The sequence below is a fragment of the Meriones unguiculatus genome, chromosome 7 (genome assembly GCF_030254825.1).
Source record: "Meriones unguiculatus strain TT.TT164.6M chromosome 7, Bangor_MerUng_6.1, whole genome shotgun sequence".
Classification (NCBI taxonomy): Eukaryota; Metazoa; Chordata; class Mammalia; order Rodentia; family Muridae; genus Meriones; species Meriones unguiculatus.
Genome location: NC_083355.1, coordinates 873,916 through 894,308, shown reverse-complemented (window position 1 = coordinate 894,308; position 20,393 = coordinate 873,916). Strand labels below are relative to the sequence as shown.

At 38.6% G+C, this 20,393-nt stretch overlaps 2 protein-coding genes across 2 annotated transcripts; both read left to right on the top strand.

The window, feature by feature from the left end:
* The first annotated feature begins 1,811 nt into the window (after nucleotides 1-1,811).
* Nucleotides 1,812-2,750, top strand: LOC132655369 (olfactory receptor 6C3-like). The gene has a single exon (XM_060388382.1). The coding sequence runs from the start codon at nucleotides 1,812-1,814 to the stop codon at nucleotides 2,748-2,750; it is 939 nt and encodes a 312-aa protein (XP_060244365.1).
* Nucleotides 2,751-19,148: 16,398 nt separating this feature from the next.
* On the top strand, nucleotides 19,149-20,087 carry LOC110542731 (olfactory receptor 6C3-like). The gene has a single exon (XM_021629257.1). It carries the CDS (start codon nucleotides 19,149-19,151, stop codon nucleotides 20,085-20,087), a length of 939 nt encoding a protein of 312 aa, XP_021484932.1.
* Nucleotides 20,088-20,393: the final 306 nt, after the last annotated feature.

The following is a 20,393-nucleotide window of genomic DNA, read 5'->3' as shown; positions in this document are numbered from 1 at the left end:
TGGTATAGCTGGATCTTGAGGAAGTGCTATTCTTAGTTGTCTGAGAAAGTGCCAGATTGCTTTCCAGAGTGGTTGTACAAGTTTACATTCCCACCAGCAGTGGAGGAGGGTTCCCCTTTCTCCACAACCTCTCCAGCATGTGTTGTCACTTGAGTTTTTGATCTTAGCTATTCTGATGTGTGTAAGGTGAAATCTTAGGGTCGTTTTGATCTGCATTTCCCTGATGGCTAATGAGGTTGAACATTTCTTTAAGTGTTTCTCTGCCATTCGATATTCCTTTATTAAGAATTTTCTGTTTAGCTCTGTACTCCATTTTTAATTGGATTACTTGATTTGTTGCTGTTTAACTTCTTGAGTTCTTTATATATACTGGATATTAGTCCTCTGTCAGATATAGGGTTGGTGAAGATCCTTTCCCAATCTGTAGGCAGTCGTTTTGTTCTGAAGACAGTGTCCTTTGCTTTACAGAAGCTTTTCAGTTTCGTGAGGTCCCATTTATTGAGTTTTGCTCTTAGAGCCTGTGCTGTTGGTGTTCTGTTCAGGAAGTTGTCTCCTGTGCCAATGAGTTCAAGGCTCTTCTCCACTCTTTCTTTTAGCTGATTTAGTGTATCTGGTTTTATGTTGAGGTCTTTGATCCACTTGGACTTTAGTTTTGTGCAGGGTAATAAGTATCGATCTATTTGCCATTTTTCTACATGTAGACATCCAGTTAGACCACCACCATTTGTTGAAGATGCTGTTCTTTTTGCATTGAATGGTTTTGGCATCTTTGTAAAAAACCAGGTATCCATAAGTGTGTGGATTTATGTCAGGGTCTTCTATTCGATTCCATTGATCCACCAGTTTAGCAAATACATTAAGGTTACAAATAACTATGACAGTATTGAAGTTTAGGAAATATGATTGGGTGCTCAGTTTCTACCAATAAACCAGAGAAGTTTGGAAATTATTTAATTAAAATCAAATGTTATATATTCAGTCCTGAAAGCATACAATACATGAAATCAGAAAACAATGTTTCATTTTGAAAATTAAGGTACAATTAAAATATTGTTATACAAATCTATAGTTCAAAGATATCCTGCATAGGGAATCTTATGAAAGAAGGGGGCGATAGAAAGACCTGGAGGGGACAGGAGCTCCACAAGGGGAGCAAAACAAATCTGGGTACAGGGGTCTTTTCTGAGACTGATACTACAACTAAGGACCATTCATGGAGATAACCTAGAACCCCTGCACAGATGTAGCCCATGGCAGTTCAGTGTCCAAGTGGGTTCCCTAGTAAATGAAAGAGGGACTGTCTCTGACATGAACTCAGTGTCTGGTTCTTTGATCACCTCCCCCTGATGGGGAAGCAGCCTTACCAGGCCACAGAGGAGGACAGTACAGCCAGTCCTGATGAGACCTGATAGAATAGGATCAGATGGAAGGGAAGGAGAACCTCCCCCATCAGTGGACTGGGGGAGGGGCATGGATAGAGAAGAGGGAGAGTGAGATTGGAAGGAGACAAGGGGGGGCTATAGTTGGGATACAAAGTGAATAAACTGTAATTAATAAAAAACAAAAAGATACTCTGCACATATATCAATTATGGCTGTATGTATGGGTTTTGTGTATAATTGTTGAAGGGGACTTTATATATCTACAATTATTTTTCCTTTTAATGAGATGTTTCCTGTTTAACAGGAATGAGCACATACTGTTTCATTTCATTGGTTATAGTAATATCAATATTTAAACTTTATTTCTTTACATTAAATTTATGCTCTGATTTTTTTTTAAACAATAGACTCTATGGACAATAAATCAACATGAGAAACGACTCTATGATCACTGAGTTTGTGCTCTTGGGCATATCTGACTCACCAGAACTTCAGGTTGTGATTTTTATCTTTTTATTTATAGCTTACGTATTAAGTGTGTGTGGAAACCTAACCATCATCATCCTCACCTTGCTAGACTCTCAGTTAAAGACTCCTATGTACTTTTTCCTCCAGAATTTCTCCTTTCTAGAAATTATGTTCACCAGTGTTTCTGTCCCTAGATTTTTGGAGTCAATAATTACTCAAGTCAAGACCATTTCCTATAACAACTGTTTGGCTCAGCTATTTTTCTTCATCTCCATGGGAGTGTCTGAGTTCTTTCTTCTAACTGCTATGTCCTATGACCGCTATGTCGCCATCTGCAAGCCACTGCACTACACTGTCATCATGAGTCAGAAAGTTTGCATCCTTCTTGTCCTCACCTCATGGCTGGCAGGATTTCTGACCATTTTCCCATTACTTATGCTTATTCTCAAGTTAGATTTTTGTGCTTCAAATGTCATTGATCACTTCTGCTGTGACTACTTCCCTATTTTACAACTGTCATGCTCAGATACAAGGCTTTTAGAGGCATTTGGTCTTTATTTTGCCTCCATCACTCTGCTGTTTACACTGGCACTAGTGATCTTGTCATATATCTGTATCATCAGCACCATTCTGAGATCTCCATCTGCCAGTCAGAGGAAAAAGGCTTTCTCCACCTGTTCCTCTCACATGATTGTCATCTCCATCTCTTACGGAAGCTGCATTTTCATGTATGTCAAACCTTCTGCAAATGAAAGGGCATCCCTGACCAAAGGGGTGGCTGTTCTCAATACTTCAATTGCTCCCATGTTGAACCCTTTTATTTACACATTGAGAAATCAACAAGTAAAACAAGCCTTCAAGTATTTGATTAATAAAATAATGTTTTATAGAAATAAATGAAAGTACTGGTTAACCTGAATATTATTGTGCCCTTCCAAAGGGAGGAATGGAATTTTATAATAAGAGCTCATTGTTTTTAGTTTCTTAAAAATTTTATTTTGTGCATGTTAGTGTTTTGGTTAAATTTATTTCTGTGTACCAAGTTGAAGTCTGGTTTCCACAGAAGCCAGAAGAGGGCATTGGGTACCTTGGAAGCAGATTTACAAATAGTCGTATTGTTGGTTCTCAGGAATTTCACAGTGTTCTCAGAAAGAACAGCAAATACTTTTAACTCCTCACCCATTACTCTGGCTCCAATTTATTTTTACAATGGAGAGTTACCATGTAATATGTTCCTTTAAAACTATGAAGGTATTGTTTGGCATTTACTCTGTGTTGTAACATTTCACCTTTCAGGAGGTGAGATTACTGTAAAATGTTATGGAACATTTTTTAGATATTCATATTTTGGAATTAGAGCCTTATTTGGTTGCAATCTGTGTCTGTAAAATTTGATGCTAATGGTAAAATTCATTTACACTTGGAATTATATGCTTGTTATTATTATTATTTTCTTCTCTATTTTATTGGGCACTGTTTCTCAAGCTTCCTTTTCTAACTTCCATACAAATGTGTATCATGTTTTATATTCCTTTAGATGGTGTGTGTATTCTATTATGGATATTACTTTATCTACATATATTTGGGGTGGTGGGCAAGAATAGGAGTTTGTATCATATGCATGAGTGTGCTTGCCTTATGTATGGAGACCAGAGGGCAGTACTGGGCATCTCCATCTTTCTCTCTTGTCTTGTTCCTTTGTGGCAGAGTTTCTCACTGAACCTGGAGTTCAGCTAGGATCACCATCAACAAGCCCCAGAGACTTTGTTTCTGTTCTTCAGTTCTTGGGTTACAGGCATACATGGGATTATGCTCAGAGTTTATGTGGCTACTGATACCCAAACTCTGCTCCCCATGAATGTGCAGCAAGCACTCTTAACCACTGGGCCATCTCCCATGCCCAGTGTACTGCAATTTCATTACAATGAATTAGTGCCTTGAGCTGGTGGCAGAGAAGAGATCATAAATCAGTATCTCATGATACATGGAATTATGCAGAGACCAATACTCCAACCCAGGACCATACATGGAGAGGACCTAGAACCTCTGCTCAGAAGTAGCCCATGGCAGCTCAGTCTCCTTGGATTCCCTAGTAAGGGGAGCAGGGACTGTCTCTGACATGAACTCAGTGACAGGCTCTCTGATCACCTCCCCATGGGGGGTGCAACCTTGTCAGTCCACAGAAGAAGACAATGCAACCAGTCCTGATGAGACCTGATAGGCTAGAGGCAGATAGAAAGGGAGGAGGACCTTCTGTATCAGTGTATTAGGGGAGGGGTATAGGGGAGGAAGAGAAAGGGAGGGTGGGACTGGGAGGAGACAAGGGAGGGGTCTACAGCTGGAATACAAAGTGAATAAATTGTAATAAATATAAATAAATTAAAAATATAAATGCTTTCTGTTTGTTACTCTTCTTAAAATTTTTGCTCTTTATTTATTCAGTCAAATTAATGCATATACTAACTATAAAATTACAAACTAATATATAAAAACATTCCCAGTGAAAGAGAGGAGGAATTTTTTATACTCATTTCTCTGGATCAGATCATAGTCGTAAGCTGATACTGTTACTATTCCAGTCATTCTGGATGTTATTAAAATTGTATGGAAATTAGAGGAAATATATATCTATGTAACTACATATATAAGACAGTGGAAAATTCTGATATTAACATTATTTGTTAGCTAATAGCTTAACTTAAATTTTTTATGTTTTAGGAATTTATAAATGCTTACAACGAAATATACTTACCCCAATTTCTCCCTTCCATCTCACCCTCTCCAACTTCATGCCCTTCCCCTTTTTTTACTGTTTGTTCCTAGAAGTGAGGTCATCTTCTGCAGCATGAGGATCCTCCAGTGGCCATATCCTCAAAAAGAATCTCCCTCTTCCACCAGCTACGCACTGCCAATGGCTCCTCGGCAAGGGGTGGGGTCTGGCGACCACCTCCCTTCTCTGGCTGGAATTTGGCTGCCTTGATCATGGATAGGTCTTGTGCAGGTCACACAGCTCCTGTGGTATCGTGCGCGTGGTAGACAGGCCATGTCCAGAAGATGGTATTAATAGCACTCATCCCATCTCTTGGTTCTTACATTTTTTCCATCTTCTCTTTCTTTTTTTTTTTTTTTTCCAGAGCTGAGGACCGAACCCAGGGCCTTGCGCTTGCTAGGCAAGCGCTCTACCACTAAGCTAAATCCCCAACCCCCCATCTTCTCTTTCTTGATGCTCCCTGAGCCTTGGTGGAAGGTGACTAAAATAGATGCCCCATTCAGGCTGCCCCAGTCACCCTGCATACCAAAAATGCTTGCCTCCACTGACTGCTGCTTCCTTGCAAAAGTTTCTTTTCTGGCAATAAATAAGAGCAACCAGGTTTTCTGATATAAATATAACTATTTAGAAGATATATGACAATGCCCCAACCGGCGGGGCTTCAACGGGGTTCCTAAAGTAGGAGAATGGAAGGAATGGGGAAGAGGGGACAAGAGACGCAGGAATGAAAGCCAAGTCTGTTCATCTGATCAAGGCTTCTGTTTATTAGAAATTTTTACCCAACTTATATAGGGAGAAGACAGGAAAGGGGGAAGGTTAATCTATTGCTGCAGGAAATAGGAAGAGTGCTTTCATGGGTTAAATATTGTACCTGCAAGATACCATAAGGATGGTTTCTAAAGATATCTTACGGATGCTCTAACAAATGGATGTCCTCACAATCTATCACCCATGATTTAGGGTCTTAGATAACACTCTCACTAAACAGCCTTAGGTCTCCACTAAATGACCTTTGCTCTCTACTTGGCTTTGGCTTCAGTAACTACCTTTGTCTCCACTAGATAGCTTTGACTTTGGCTTCCATAGATAGCTTTGGCTCCCAGCATGACAACATGACTATCTAAAATAAATTGGATTTATGACCTCTAAATCCATGGATTTTTTTTAACCTTACATAATTACCTTTAATTTATGAGATTATAATTTAAAGCACTTTAAAATTATTTTTTTAGTCTTATTATTTTTAAAAATTAGTCATGTAAATCAAGATACTTCATTGCCTCAGTAGGCTTTTTATACCCCTTATTTTACATGTATTTTTTTTTTTGTATTAGAATTTATAGACACCATCTATTGTGAGAAGAGCATTTTCTAAATAATACTGTTTACCTTCAGAAACTAAATTTTGGAAGACTTTGCAACTAAGTCAATGATATGCCTCAAGTTATTATTATTATTTTTTAATTTTTCAATTCACTTTACTTCCTTGTTTCAGGCCGATTCTTCCTCCTCTCCAAGTCCCAGGCCCTCACGCTGGGAAGTGAGTCTGTGTCCAATGTAGCTCCCACTTCCTTTACTAGAGGAGCCACACGAAGTCTATGCTGCCCATATACTACATCTTTGTAGGGGACCTTAGGTCCATTTCCTGCATGGTCCTTGGTTGATGCTTCAGTCTCAGCAAGCCCCTCTGGGCCCTGGTTAGTTGGCTCTGTTGGTTTTCTTGTGGAGCTCCCGTCACCTCCAAGTCCTTTTCTCTTTCCTCCCACTTTTCCACAAGACTCCCTGCACATCACACTGTGTTTGGCTGTGAGTCTCAGCATCTGTTTTGAGGCTTTGCTGGGTAGATCCTCTCAGAAGACAACTCTGTCGGGCTCCTGATGAAACAAAACAAATCCATGGATTTTTGACCAAGATTATAGCAAACAGTATGGATTCTGTCCTATGGAACAGGCCTCTAATCCCGTCAGAAGGTGATGACTTATCCCGAGCAGTCTTGACACTATTGTGCTAGTGCACACATCTTGTCTAGCAGGACAGCACTGCAGCACTCAGTGTCTAGTCGTGGTTAAGATCATTGATGTCTTTGCTCCCCCAACAGCGGGTATGAAACTTCTCTGCATGGTGAAAGCTTGTAGCAAGAAGGAAGTTCCTTGGGTGGTTTGAAGGTGATGTCTCTAGTTCCTGCATCCAAATTGTGTGGTACCTTCAAGAGTAGAATCTTAATCATGTTTATTATGTTGAGTAACCAAGGGAAATAGTAATAGCATTTGTGGTTTTGAGACCTTGGTGTCCATAAATCACAGGGAGATATCTGATGCCTTTAACTGTAATTGTCACTTAATTACCAGTGGTTTCTGGCAATGACTGTCTACACATGGAGTGTAATGCATTTTAGTTCTGGTTTTTAGAGTTATATTTTTGAGTTAACTTCTCAACTTTGGTCAAACTAGGTAGATTATATCAGACCATATTTTGAAATTATATTACATGATCTATTTTGTTCTAGTGGGTAAAACTAGTTTTGTATTGATTAAAAGGTAGAATTTACTCTTTCTGTGTTTGTGTTTATTTCACATAAAGTCTATGCAGGGCTGTTTTTAAGGTAACACTTATTTTAGGTAATCTAAGATTATATTTGCCTTTTGTTAGCTGTATAGTTTAATGCTTTATTGGTGAATAATAAAAATTTTCTAAGGGCAAATGAGGGTAAAGCCAAAAGTTCATAATACTGGTCTAAAAATACCAAAAATATATAGTGAGAAAATGACTTATAGTGATATTATGCTCATAAGTTCAGTGCTAGCTTGTTCAGCTATCATCGGAGAATCTTCTTCCTACAGAAGCTGGGAACAAACACTGAGACCCATAGCCAGACATTATACAGAGAGTGAGAGATCTTGGATCACTCATTTCCTAAGCAGATTGTCTCCACCAAATTCCTCACTGTAGAGTACCTGGAACTCCTGGAGGAAAAGATAGAGAGAGTGTAAGAATCAGAGAGGATGGAGGACACCAAGAAAACAAGGCCCTTTAAGTCAACACAAGCAAAGCTCGGAGGAACTCACAGAGACTGAAGCAGCAAGCCTCTGATTTCACCTTCTCTTGGGCTCTTTTCCTTCTATTGGTTTGTCTTGCCCAACTTCGATGCGATGGTTTGTGTCTCACATATTTAAAATAATGAATGAATAAATGAATGAAAACCTAGCCAATATTGTAAATATTGACCACTACAGTGTCCCTTATACCTGCTGGATAGGGAACATCGGTTTTCTCTAGTAGAGTGACACTGGGTATATCAACCACTCCAGGACAGGCCTCATGTTTTGGAGTAGTTAGCAACGAGTAATGGACTCCACTCCCCCACCTCTTTTGTGTGATTTTATTTGGTTATAGTTTTTTTTTTTAATTTGGGTGTGGTTTTATTTTGTTTTCTTGGTTTGGGCTTTTTTTGTTGTTGTTGTATTGGGTTTGTCTGTTTTTGAGAAAGAACTTAAAGTTGGATGGATAGGGAAGAAGAGAGGATCTGGAAGGAGTTAGAGGAAAGGAACCAGAATTATTACTGAAAAGTTGCTTTGTAATTTTAATTTTTTATGATACCTAGATAGTTTATTCAGATATATTGAATTCCATCTGAGATTTCACATGACCCAAGAAATAAATGATAATATGTCAATCTAAGAATCTTCATTCTGAGAAATGGAGAATTTTTTCTTTTCATTTTTGAATTATTTTTATTTTTATTAATTACAGTTTATTCACTTTGTATCCCCCCTGTACCTCCCTCCCTCCTCCCCTTTCAATCCCATCTTCCCTCTTCCCCACCCATGTCCCTCTCCCAGTCCGGTGATAGGGTAAGTCCTCCTCCCTTCCCCTCTGACCCTAGTCTATCAGGTCTCATCAGGAGTGGCTGCATTGTTTTCTGTGGCCTGGTAAGGCTGCTCCCCCCTCAGGGGGAGGTGATCAAAGAGCAGGCCAATCAGTTCATGTCACAGACAGTCCCTTTTCCCATTACTATGGAGGCCACCTGGATACTGAATTGCCATAGGCTACCTCCATGCAGGGGTTCCAGGCCATCTCCATGAGTGGTTCTTGGCTGGAGTATCAGTCTCAGAAAAGACCCCTGTGCCCAGACTTTTTGGATTTGTCACTGTCCTTGTGGAGCTCCTGTCCACTCCAGGTCTTACTATCTCCCACTTCTTTCATAAGATTCCCTGCACTCTGCCCAAAGTTTGGCTATGAGTCTCAACATCTGCCTCAATGCCCTGCAGGGTAGAGCCTTTCAGAGGCCCTCTGTGGTAGGCTCCTGTCCTCTTCCCTGTTTTTTCCCTCCTCCGAAGTCCATCCTCTTTGCCTTTCTGAATGGGGATTGAGCATCTTAGCCAGAGTCCTCCTTCCCGATTAGCTTCCTTAGTTGTACAGATTTTAGTATGTTTATCCTATATTATATGTCTAGTATCCACTTAAGAGTGAGTATATACCCTGTGTGTCTTTCTGCTTCTGGGATACCTCACTCAGGATGATCTTTTCCAGTTCCCACCATTCACCTGCAAATTTCATGATTTCCTTGTTTTTCATTGCTGAGTAATATCCCATTGTGTAGATGTACCACAATTTTTGTATCCATTCCTCAACTGAGGGGCATTAATTTTTATTAATTTTACTGGACTTTCTTTTTTATATTGCTTTACTTAACTGTTTTAATGTTGTTTATTTATTTTCAATAGTATCTTGGGTAGGCTTATCCTTCTTTTTGCTCTGCAGTGGGCATAAATTTCTTTAGCTTGTTTTTATCATGGACATTATTTTTCCATACAAATTTTTCCGAATATAGATATGTATATTAGGAAACACCTCTCTCTCTCTCTCTCTCTCTCTCTCTCTGTTTTATTTTGTTTTTCAAGATAAGATTTTCCTTTGTATCTCTTAACTCTTTGTATCATCTTAACTCAGTTAATTTAAACCTTGGTAGAGACCAAAACACACCTAGAAGCCTATTTACTAGGTGATCCTAGACTCTGTCAAGTTACAAGTGACACCGAACATCACAGTGACTATGTGCTCTGACTGTGATTTGGTTGAGGAGTTTATTTTCTGGTTCTGTTTACTCTTCTGCACATTTTTTGTACCTTGGTAGGCACCTCTTTCCACATATTTGGAAATTTTTATTCTACATTTTACTAAAACTATTTTAGATATCTTTGACATAGAATTGATCTTCTATGTCCATAATTCACACATTGGTGTTTTACATCCTCCCAATTATCTGTATATACCATTTATGTGACTAAACATTTGCCATTTTCTTTGGACACACAATCTAATTCTTCTTTTTGTTTTTAAGCCCTGATATTCTGTTCTGTACATGGTCCATTCTGTCGTTCAGGCTTTCCCCCATGCTTCTCTCTTGGTTTATAGACATTTTCATCTCCAACTCCATTTCAGTTTGGCTTTTCTTCAGCATTTCTACCTCCTTATTTTCATTCTAATTTCATATACTGAATTTCATTTAGCTGCTTATTTATGTTCTTTTGGAATTCACTCAGAAGTTTATTCCTACTTTCTTTTTTCTTTTTTCTGGAGCCAATGTTTTCCCAGCTTTATTGAGGCATGTTTGATAAAATAAAACATACATATGTATGTTTATATATACATGAACAATGAAAAATGACTACTCTCTTAGCTAGGGATACTACTGCTGTGATGAAACACTATGACCAAAAGAAACCCAGAGAGGAAAGGGGTTATGTCACTCATACTTCCGTATAACAGTTCATCATCAAATGTAGTGTGGTCTGGAACTCAAGCAGGGCAGAAATATGGAGGCAAGAGCTGATACAGAGGTGTGGAAGAATGCTGCTTACTGGTGTGCTTCTCATGGCTTGCTCAGCTTGCTGTCTTAGAAACCAGAGCCACCATCCCAGGGTGACATCGCCCACAATGGGCTGGGCCCTCCCACATCTATCACTAATTAAGAAAGTGCAGCACAGATTTGATTTTTCTGTAGCCCAGTCTTAAGGAGACCTATTTCCAACTGCCATTCCTTCCTCTCAGATGGCTATAGTTTGTGTCAAGTTAACATAAGATTAGCCAACACATTGCCATGTTCGTTACTTACTTTTGTAATGAGGAGATTTAAGATGTCTTATCAACTCCTAAGTGTATGAAACGTGATTATTAACTATAGTTAACGTGGTGTGTTTTAGAATCTTAGAACTTACTCATCTTTGTTTGCTTATGGGATAGAAAACCTTGGGCTCACCAACTCAGCTGGACTGGCTGATTAGGAAGCCCCAGGGATGCTCCTGTGTCTGCCTTTACTGCTCTGTGATTTTAGGTGTATGTTGCTACACCCCATTTTATGTAGGTACTGAAGATGTAACTCCGGTTTTCATGCTTTGACAGTAAACACTGTAGCAAGTGAGCAATCTCTTCAGGCCTGGAATTGATATATATACACTCTGACCAGTATGTTTTCATTTCTTTTATCCTTCAGTTCCTGGCAGCCATACTGGGGCTCTAGCTGTACAACTTTCTTAGTTCTGCATATAAGGGAAACTGTCTTTCTGTGTCTAGTTTATCTTAGTTATCATGATGCCATTCAGGTTCTTCTGTATTGTGGCAAAGATAGGCATTTTAAGGCTATATATAATATTTTACTCCATGTGTGTGTGCCTATGCATTTCTCTCTCTCTTCTACCAAAAATTTTCTTTATCCATTTATCTGTTGACAGTCAGTCATTTTTGTGTCTCCCTTATTGTTGACAAAGCTGCAATGAAAATCTAAGTGGCAATTTATCTATAGGATAAAGATTTTATTTTCTTTAAAAATATGCCTGGCAGTATAATTGTTAGATGGTATATTAATTCTATTTTTAAATTTGTAAGATTATCCATACATTTCTGTAATGATTTATGGCCAACTGTTGGGCAGAGTGTATGGAATCTTATGAAAGAAGTGGGAAATAGTAAGATCTGGAGAGGGCAGGAACTCCACATGGAGAGCAACAGAACCAGAAAATTTGAACACAGGGGTCTTCCCAGAGACTCATACTCCAGCCAAGTACCATGCATGGAGATAACCTAGAATCCCTGCTCAGATGTAGCCCATGGCAGTTTAGTGTCCAAGTGGGTTCCATAGTAATGGGAAGAGGGACTGCCTCTGACATAAACTGATTGGCCTGCTCTTTGATCACCTCCCCCTGAGGGGGGAACAGCCTTACCAGGCCACAGAAGAAGACAGTGCAGCCACTCCTGATGTGATCTGATAGACTAAGATCAGAAGGAAGAAGAGGAGGACCTCCCCTATCAGTGGACTTGGGGAGGGGCATGTGTGAAGAAGAGGGAGGGAAGGTGGGATTGGGAGGGGAGAAAGGAAGGGATTATGGGGGGGATACAAAGTGAATAAAGTGTAATTAATAAAAGTTAAAAAAAGAGTGACTGTGAGAAAAAAGACAAAAGATAGCTTGTTGGCATAGATATGGATAAGAGAGATGTTTCTATACTGTTGAGGGAATGTAATTTGATATTCCTATTTTCTTTAAGTGGATTAATTTCATTCACATTTGTTTTCAATTTTTTGAACAAATTTACAATTGTTCTTTTCCATACTTTGGGCAGAGTTTCATCTAAGTTGTTCTTATTGAGGTCCATTACTATGTGATTGGTAATTTTTTTTAAGGATATGTATTACTTTTGTTATTGATGTTGTTTATTGAAAACTGGGATGTATGTATCTCTTTTAAGAGTTTTCTGATCTACCTTCAGGGTATACACTTGGATCTATTCCTTTTTTGTTGTTGTTCTTTCCTTTTTTTTTTAGATTTATTTATTTATTATTTATACAGTGTATACTATTCTGCCGGCATGTACACCTGCAGGCCAGCAGAGGGCACCAGATTACAGTAAAGTTGGTTGTGAGTCACCACGTGGTTGCTTGGAATTGAGCTCAGGACCTTTGGAAGAACAACAAGTGTTCTTAACCTTTGAGCCGTCTCTCCAGCCCGGTTCTATTCTTTGGATTACCTTAGCTTACTAGGTTTTGATTCCATTAGGTGATTTAAAAAATTATTTCATTTTATTAATTACAGCTTATTCACTTTGTATCCCAGCTGTAGCACCCTTGCTTATCCCCTCCCAATCCTGCCTTCCATCCCTCATTTCCTCCCATGCCCCTCTCCAAGGCCACTGATAGGGTTAGGTGATATTTTGGGATCAGTCACGGGGATGGTGAGAGTTGGTTGTGGGTGAGGTATTCCTGACTCGGCTGGCTGATTCATGTTCATAAGTCACGAGAGTCACAATAGGATCCATAAGCTGAGTGAGAGAGGTCTGGGGTTACAGTCTCTGATCTCAGACAGGTGTCTGAGTATATGAGTCTTCCAGGTTGAGTCAGGTGCCTTTTGAGAGCACCTGAGATATTAAATGAGAGCCTGGGATATTCCAATGTTTCCAATGCATTAGGTTTCCCTGCCACCCCTCAAAGTCCCCTAAATTCTAGCTGTCTTTTCCTGCATGGTCTCCCTCAAGTACATCTTCCCTTGATGTGGTCCTCCTATTCCCATAACTCTCCACACTTCCAGCCCACATGTAAAATCTGTCCCATTTCCCATCCCAAGAAGATCCATGTCTTCCCCTTAGTCTCTTCCTCTATACCTAACCTCCCTGTCCATATGGATTGTAGCTGATATTCACATATAAGAAAATACATACCCCAGTTATCTTTCTGGGTCTCGGTTACAGTTACTTTACTCAGATGATTTTTTTCTGTTTCTATCCATTTGCCTGAAAATTTCTTGATATCTTAAAACAAACAAACAAACAAACAAACAGCTGAGTAACATTTCATTGTGTAAATGCACCACATTTTCTTTATCAGTTCTTCTATTGAGGGACATCTAGGTTGTTTCCAATTTTTATTATGAATTTATAAAGCCAATGGATGTGGTTGAACAGTGTCCTTGTGGTAGGATGAAGCATCCTTTGGGTATATGCTCAAGAATAGCACAGCTGGATCGTGAGGTAGATCTAGTTCTTTCTGTCTGAGCAACCACCATGCTGATTTCCACAGTGGCTGTCTAAGTTTGCACTCTTACCAGCAATGCAATCCTAATTTAGAAAGGTAGTTAAATGATTTTAAGTTACTTATGCTGTTCTGTGATGGCAGAGATTTACTAGTGAATGAAATGTAGATCCAACCTTAATCTGAACCAACAATCAAATTAATAAATTACATATGAATCTTCTTGGATATCTCATGTAATTGTTAAAAGAGGATGAAGTTTTTTTCTAGACAGCTTGACAAAAAAATTATTTCATTACTCAGTGTTAACTGAAAAAAAAGTAGGAAATCTGTAGATCATTTTGTGTATTAAAATCTTATAGTATCTTATTTGTAGACTTATAAAATACAATAAATCACATAAGAAAGAATCCAATATTTGAATGTGCAATTGTGTTTGTGTAATACATTCAAATAACTTGATATAATATAGGACATCTCCTTTTTTAATTTTTTTATTAATTACACTTTATTCACTTTGTATCTCCCTTGTGGTTCCCTCCCTCCTCCTGTCCCAATCCCTCCCTTCCTCCACCCTCTACATGCAGGCCCTCCCCAAATCCACTGATAGGGGAGGTCTTCTTTTCCTTCCTTCTGATCCTAGTCAATTAGGTCTCTTCAGGAGTGGCTGCATTGTCTTCTTCTTCTGTGGCCTGGTAATGCTGCTTCCCCCTCAGGGGGAGGTAATTAAAGAGCCAGCCAATCAGTTCATGTCAGAGACAGCCCCTGTTCCTATTACAATGGAACCCACTTGGATACTGAACTGCCATGGGCTACATCTGTGCAGGGGTCTTAGGTTATCTCCATGCATAGTCCTTGGTTGGAGTATCAGTCTCAGGAAAGACCCCTGTGCTCAAAATTTTTGGTTCTGTTGCTCTCCTTGTGGAGTTCCTGTCCTCTTCAGATCTTACTGTTTCCTACTTCTTTCATAAGATTCCCTGCACTCTGCCCAAAGGTTGCCCATAAGTCTCAGCATCTGCATTGATAGTTTTCAGGGCAGAGCCTTTCAGAGGTCCTCTGTGTCAGGCTCCTGACTTGTTCCCTCTTTTCTCCTTCTTCTGATGTCCATCCTCTTTGCCTTTCTGGATAGGGATTCAGAATTTTAGCCAGAGTCCTCCCTCTTGATTAGTTTCTTTAGGTTTACAGATTTTAGTAGGTTTATCCTATATTATATGTCTATATGAGTGAGTATATACTGTGTGTGTCTTTCTGCTTCTGGGATAACTCACTTAAGATGATCTTTTCCAGTTCCTACCATTTACCTGCAAATTTCATGATTTCCTTGTTTTTCATTGCTGAGTAATATTCCATTGTGTAGATGTACCACTATTTCTGTATCCATTCCTCCAATGAGGGGCATCTGGGTTGTTTTCAGCTTCTGGCTATTATAAATAAGGCTGCTACAAACATGGTTGAGCAAATGTGTACTTGAGCCTCTTTTGGGTATATGCCTAAGAGTGGTATAGCTGGATCTTGAGGAAGTGCTATTCCTAATTGTCTGAGGAAGCGCCAGATTGCTTTCCAGAGTGGTTGTACAAGTTTACATTCCCACCAGCAGTGGAGGAGGGTTCCCCTTTCTCCACAACCTCTCCAGCATGTGTTATCACTTAAATTTTTGATCTAAGCCATTCTCATGGGTGTAAGGTGAAATCTTAGGGTCGTTTTGATTTGAATTTTCCTTATGACTAAGGATGTTGAACATTTCTTTAAGTGTTTTTCTGCCATTCGATATTCCTCTATTGAGAATTCTCTGTTTAGCTCTGTACTCCATTTTTAATTGGATTACTTGGTTTGTTGCTGTTTAACTTCTTGAGTTCTTCATATATATTGGATATCAGTCCATTGTCAGAGATAGGGTTGGTGAAGATCCTTTCCCAATCTGTAGGCAGTCGTTTTGTTCTGATGACAGGGTCCTTTGCTTTACAGAAGCTTTTCAGTTTCATGAGGTCCCATTTATTGATTGTTGCTCTTAGAGCCTGTGCTGTTGGTGTTCTGTTCAGGAAGTTGTCTCCTGTGCCAATTAATTCAGGGCTCTTTCCCACTTTTCTTCTAAGCGGTTCAGTGTGCTTGGTTTTATATTAAGGTCTTTGATCCACTTGGACTTTAGTTTTGTGCTTAGGGTGATAAGTATATATCTATTTGTATTTTTCTACATGTAGACATCCTGTTAGACCAGCACCATTTGTTGAAGATGCTGTCTTTTTTCCATTGAATGGTTTTGGCATCTTTGTCAAAAGTCAGGTGTCCATAAGTGTGTGGACTTATGTCAGGGTCTTCTATTCGATTCCATTGATCCACCATTCTGTTTTTATGCCAGTACCATGCAGTTTTTAGTATTGTTGCTCTATAGTACAGCTTGAGATCAAGGATGGAGATACCTCCTGAAGATCTTTTACTGTAGAGAATTGTTTTAGAAATTCTGGGTTTCTTGTTGCTCCATATGAAGGTTAGAATTTTTCTTTCAAGGTCTGTAAAGAATTGTGTTGGTAATTTGATGGGAATTGCATTGAGTCTGTAGATTGCTTTTGGTAAGATGCCCATTTTTACTATATTAATCCTGCCAAGCCATGAGCATGGGAGATCTTTACATTTTCTGATATCTTTGTCTATTTCTTTCTTCAGAGACTGGAAATTTTTTTTGTACAAGTCTTTGACTTGCTTGGTTAGGTTCACACCAAGGTACTTTATGTCCTTGTGGCTATTGTGAAGGGTGTTGTTTCCCTAATTTCTTTTTTGTCCCTTTTGTCTTTTGTATACAGGAGGGCTACTGATTTTTTTGAGTTAATTTTGTATCCAGCCACTTTGCTGAAGGTGTTAATCAGCTATAGGAGTTCCCTGGTAGAATTTTTGGGGTCAGTCAGGTATACTATCATATCATCTGCAAATAGTGAAACTTTGACTTCTTCTTTTCCAATCTGTATCCTCTTGATCTCCTTTAATTGTCTTATTGCTCTAGCAAGGACTTCAAGAACAATGTTGAAGAGATACGGAAAGAGTGGGCAGCCTTGCCTTGTATCTGATTCCAGTGGGATTGATTTGTTTCGCTCCATTGAGTTTGATGTTGGCTATAGGCTTGCTATATATTGCCTTTACTGTGTTCAGGTATGTGCCTTGTATCCCTGATCTCTCCAAGACTTTAAACATGAATGGATGTTGGATTTTGCCAAATGTCTTTTCAGCATCTAAGGAGATGATCATGTGGTTTTTCTCCTTCAGTTTGTTTATGTGGTGGATCACATTGATGGATTCCCGTATATTGAACCACCCCTGAATGCCTGGGATGAAGCCTACTTGGTTGTAGTGGATGATATCTTTGATGTGTTCTTGGATTCAGTTTGCAAGTATTTTGTTGAGTATTTTTGCGTCAATGTTCATGAGGGAGATTGGCCTGAAATTCTCTTTCTTTGTTGGGTCTTTGTGAGGTTTAGGTTCCAAGGTGACTGTGGTTTCATAGAATGAGTTTGGTAGTGTTCCTTTTATTTCTATTTTGTGGAATAGTTTAAAGAATATTGGTATTAGCTCTTCTTTGAAGGTCTGGTAGAATTCTGCTCTGAAACCATCTGGTCCTTGGCTTTTTTTAGATGGGAGACTTTTGATGACAGCTTCTTTAGACTAATTAAGAGTTAAAAGAAATGCACACCCCTAGGGCAGGGCAAGGATAGGCTGCTGTGGCTCTGGATCTCATATCATGGAGCAAATATCAATTTTGAAATTATAAAATGAAAACAAGGACAAGACATAATCATAACTTGTGAAGATATTAATGCAATGCTTTTTTAGTTTCTTATTCTGCTCTGCACTGGCAGAATTTACTAAATAGTAACATATTGTAAGACTGATGAAGAGGAGCTCAGTGTGAGCTGAAAAAAACAAGATAAGAAGGTTGGAGAAAAATCTATATAATAAAGTTTCAAAATCTCTAATTGTAAAATGTAATAATCTACATGAAAAAACATATGAGTATATGATTATGTTTGTATAACATATAAGACAATTTGGTATAATACAGTATATTTTATTTCAAATAATCAAAAGATTTGAAATAAAGGTAGGCTAGGGTAGGGACACAATTCTGTAGCTCTGGGTCTCATATCATGGAACACATATCAATTTTGAAGTTAAAAAACAGAATACAAGGGCAAAATGTAATTCTAACTTTTAAAGATATTAACACAGTGCTCTTTTAGTTTTCTATTCTGCTCTACACTGGCAGAATTTACTAATTAGTAAAATGTCAGTAAGAATTTCAAAGAAGAGCCCATTGTAGGGCAGTTTATTCCTGGGTTTAACTAATCCCAAGTGAGTTGAGAATAAATTATCTCCTGAGCATAGGCTGAGTCCATGCACTTATTAGGGAAATTGTTTGACCAACGGGAAGCCAGGTTGGGTGTTATAAGATGATAGGCACACTTTTTTCTCTTTCTCTCTCTCTATTTTTTGTTTTCAAGAAAGGTGAATCACAACATTGATACATACATGTCTTAAACTTGTGGCTGCCTCCTTCTCATCTTTAGTTGAGTGTATCAGAGACAAATACACTGGCCAGAGAAGGTAAAGTTGTAGTTAGGTCTATGCAGATTTCAATTTTATTTTATCCAGAGACCTTTAAAGTGTTTTACTTTCCAGTGCCTTTTTTCTTGTTTTCATGTATTTATCATTTATATTTCTTTATGAAGCTATTCAATTCATTCTTTCCACTTGATTTGAATGATCGTTTTCTTTTGTGTTTAATTTTTGGGTTCTTTTTATGTTCTGGATATTGACCTGTCAGATGACTAGCTGGGCATGGATACCCCATCGTGTAGGCTTCTTTTTACTCTATGCTGTTTCCTTTACTGTGTACATTTTTTTTTATGTCACAGAATATCATTAAAAAATACTTGCTATTACTTCTTTGGCCTTTAGAGTTCTAGTCAGAGTCTTTACCTGTATTTTAAAATGTTTGCCCTATGTTTTCTTTTAGGAGTCATTAAGATTAAATACTAAGGTGTTTAATCTATTGACTGTCCTATAGTTGGGAGGCAGGCGTCTAGTTTCATTCCTCCTCATGTGACTATCCCAATTATCCAGCACTGTTTCTTGCAGGGACTCTCTCTCTCTCTCTCTCTCTGGGATTACAAAAACAATGTTTCATATTAAAAATGAAGATGCTATGAAAATATTGTTACATTAATCTATAGTTCAAAAGTACGTTATACATACAGAAATTAGGATAATATGTGGAGTATTTGTGTATAATTGCTTAAGAGGGCTTTAAACAGTCATGTACAAAAATATTTCCTTTCTACATATTTCTTTTAACAATATTTTGTTAAAGGGAAATGAGCAGAGAGAAAATCCTAGTGGAAATGTTCCATTGCTTTATTTTATTGGATGTAGTAATATCAGTATTTAAACTTTTGTTTATTTTACATTGAATTTATACTTTGATTTCTTTTTTATTAATAGATTCTGTGGACAGTAAATCAGCATGAGAAACTACTCTGTGGTCACTGAGTTTGTGCTCTTGGGCGTATCTGACTCACCAGGATTTCAGGTTGTGATTTTTATCTTTTTATTTATAGCTTATGTATTAAGTGTGTGTGGAAACCTAACCATCATCTTCCTCACCTTGCTAGACTCTCAGTTAAAGACTCCTATGTACTTTTTCCTCCGGAATTTCTCCTTTCTAGAAATTATGTTCACCAGTGTTTCTGTCCCTAGATTTTTGGAGTCAATAATTACTCAAGTCAAGACCATTTCCTATAACAACTGTTTGGCTCAGCTATTTTTCTTCATCTCCATGGGAGTGTCTGAGTTCTTTCTTCTAACTGCCATGTCCTATGACCGCTATGTCGCCATCTGCAAGCCACTGCACTACACTGTCATCATGAGTCAGAAAGTTTGCATCCTTCTTGTCCTCACCTCATGGCTAGCAGGATTTCTGACCATTTTCCCATTACTCATGCTTATTCTCAAGTTAGATTTTTGTGCTTCGAATGTCATTGATCACTTCTGCTGTGACTACTTCCCTATTTTACAACTGTCATGCTCAGATACAAGGCTTTTAGAGGCATTTGGCCTTTATTTTGCCTCCATCACTCTGCTGTTCACACTGGCACTAGTGATCTTGTCATATATCTGTATCATCAGCACCATTCTCAGGTTCCCATCTGCCAGTCAGAGGAAAAAGGCTTTCTCCACCTGTTCCTCTCACATGATTGTCATCTCCATCTCTTATGGAAGCTGCATTTTCATGTATGTCAAACCTTCTGCAAATGAAAGGGCATCCCTGACCAAAGGGGTGGCTGTTCTCAATACTTCAATTGCTCCCATGTTGAACCCTTTTATTTACACATTGAGAAACAAACAAGTAAAACAAGCCTTCAAGGATTTCATTAACAAAGTAATGTTTTATAGAAACAAATGAAAGTACAAGTGAACATTAATATCATTGTACCTCTTCAAAAATGACGGCATGAAACTTTAAATAATGAGCTCATTAGTTTTATCTCTAAAAATAAAAGTATTTTGTATGTGTCGGTGTTTAGTCTGACTGCATGCCTGCACATATTTCTGTGTATACATTGCAAACCTGGCACCCCAGATGTCAGGAGAGGACCCTGGATTCCCTGCAGTTATGGTTGGTTGTGAACCATCACTTGAGTTCTGGGAATTTTACCAGTGTACTCTGAAAGAACAGCACTTGCTTTTAACCCCTCACCCATCTCTCCAA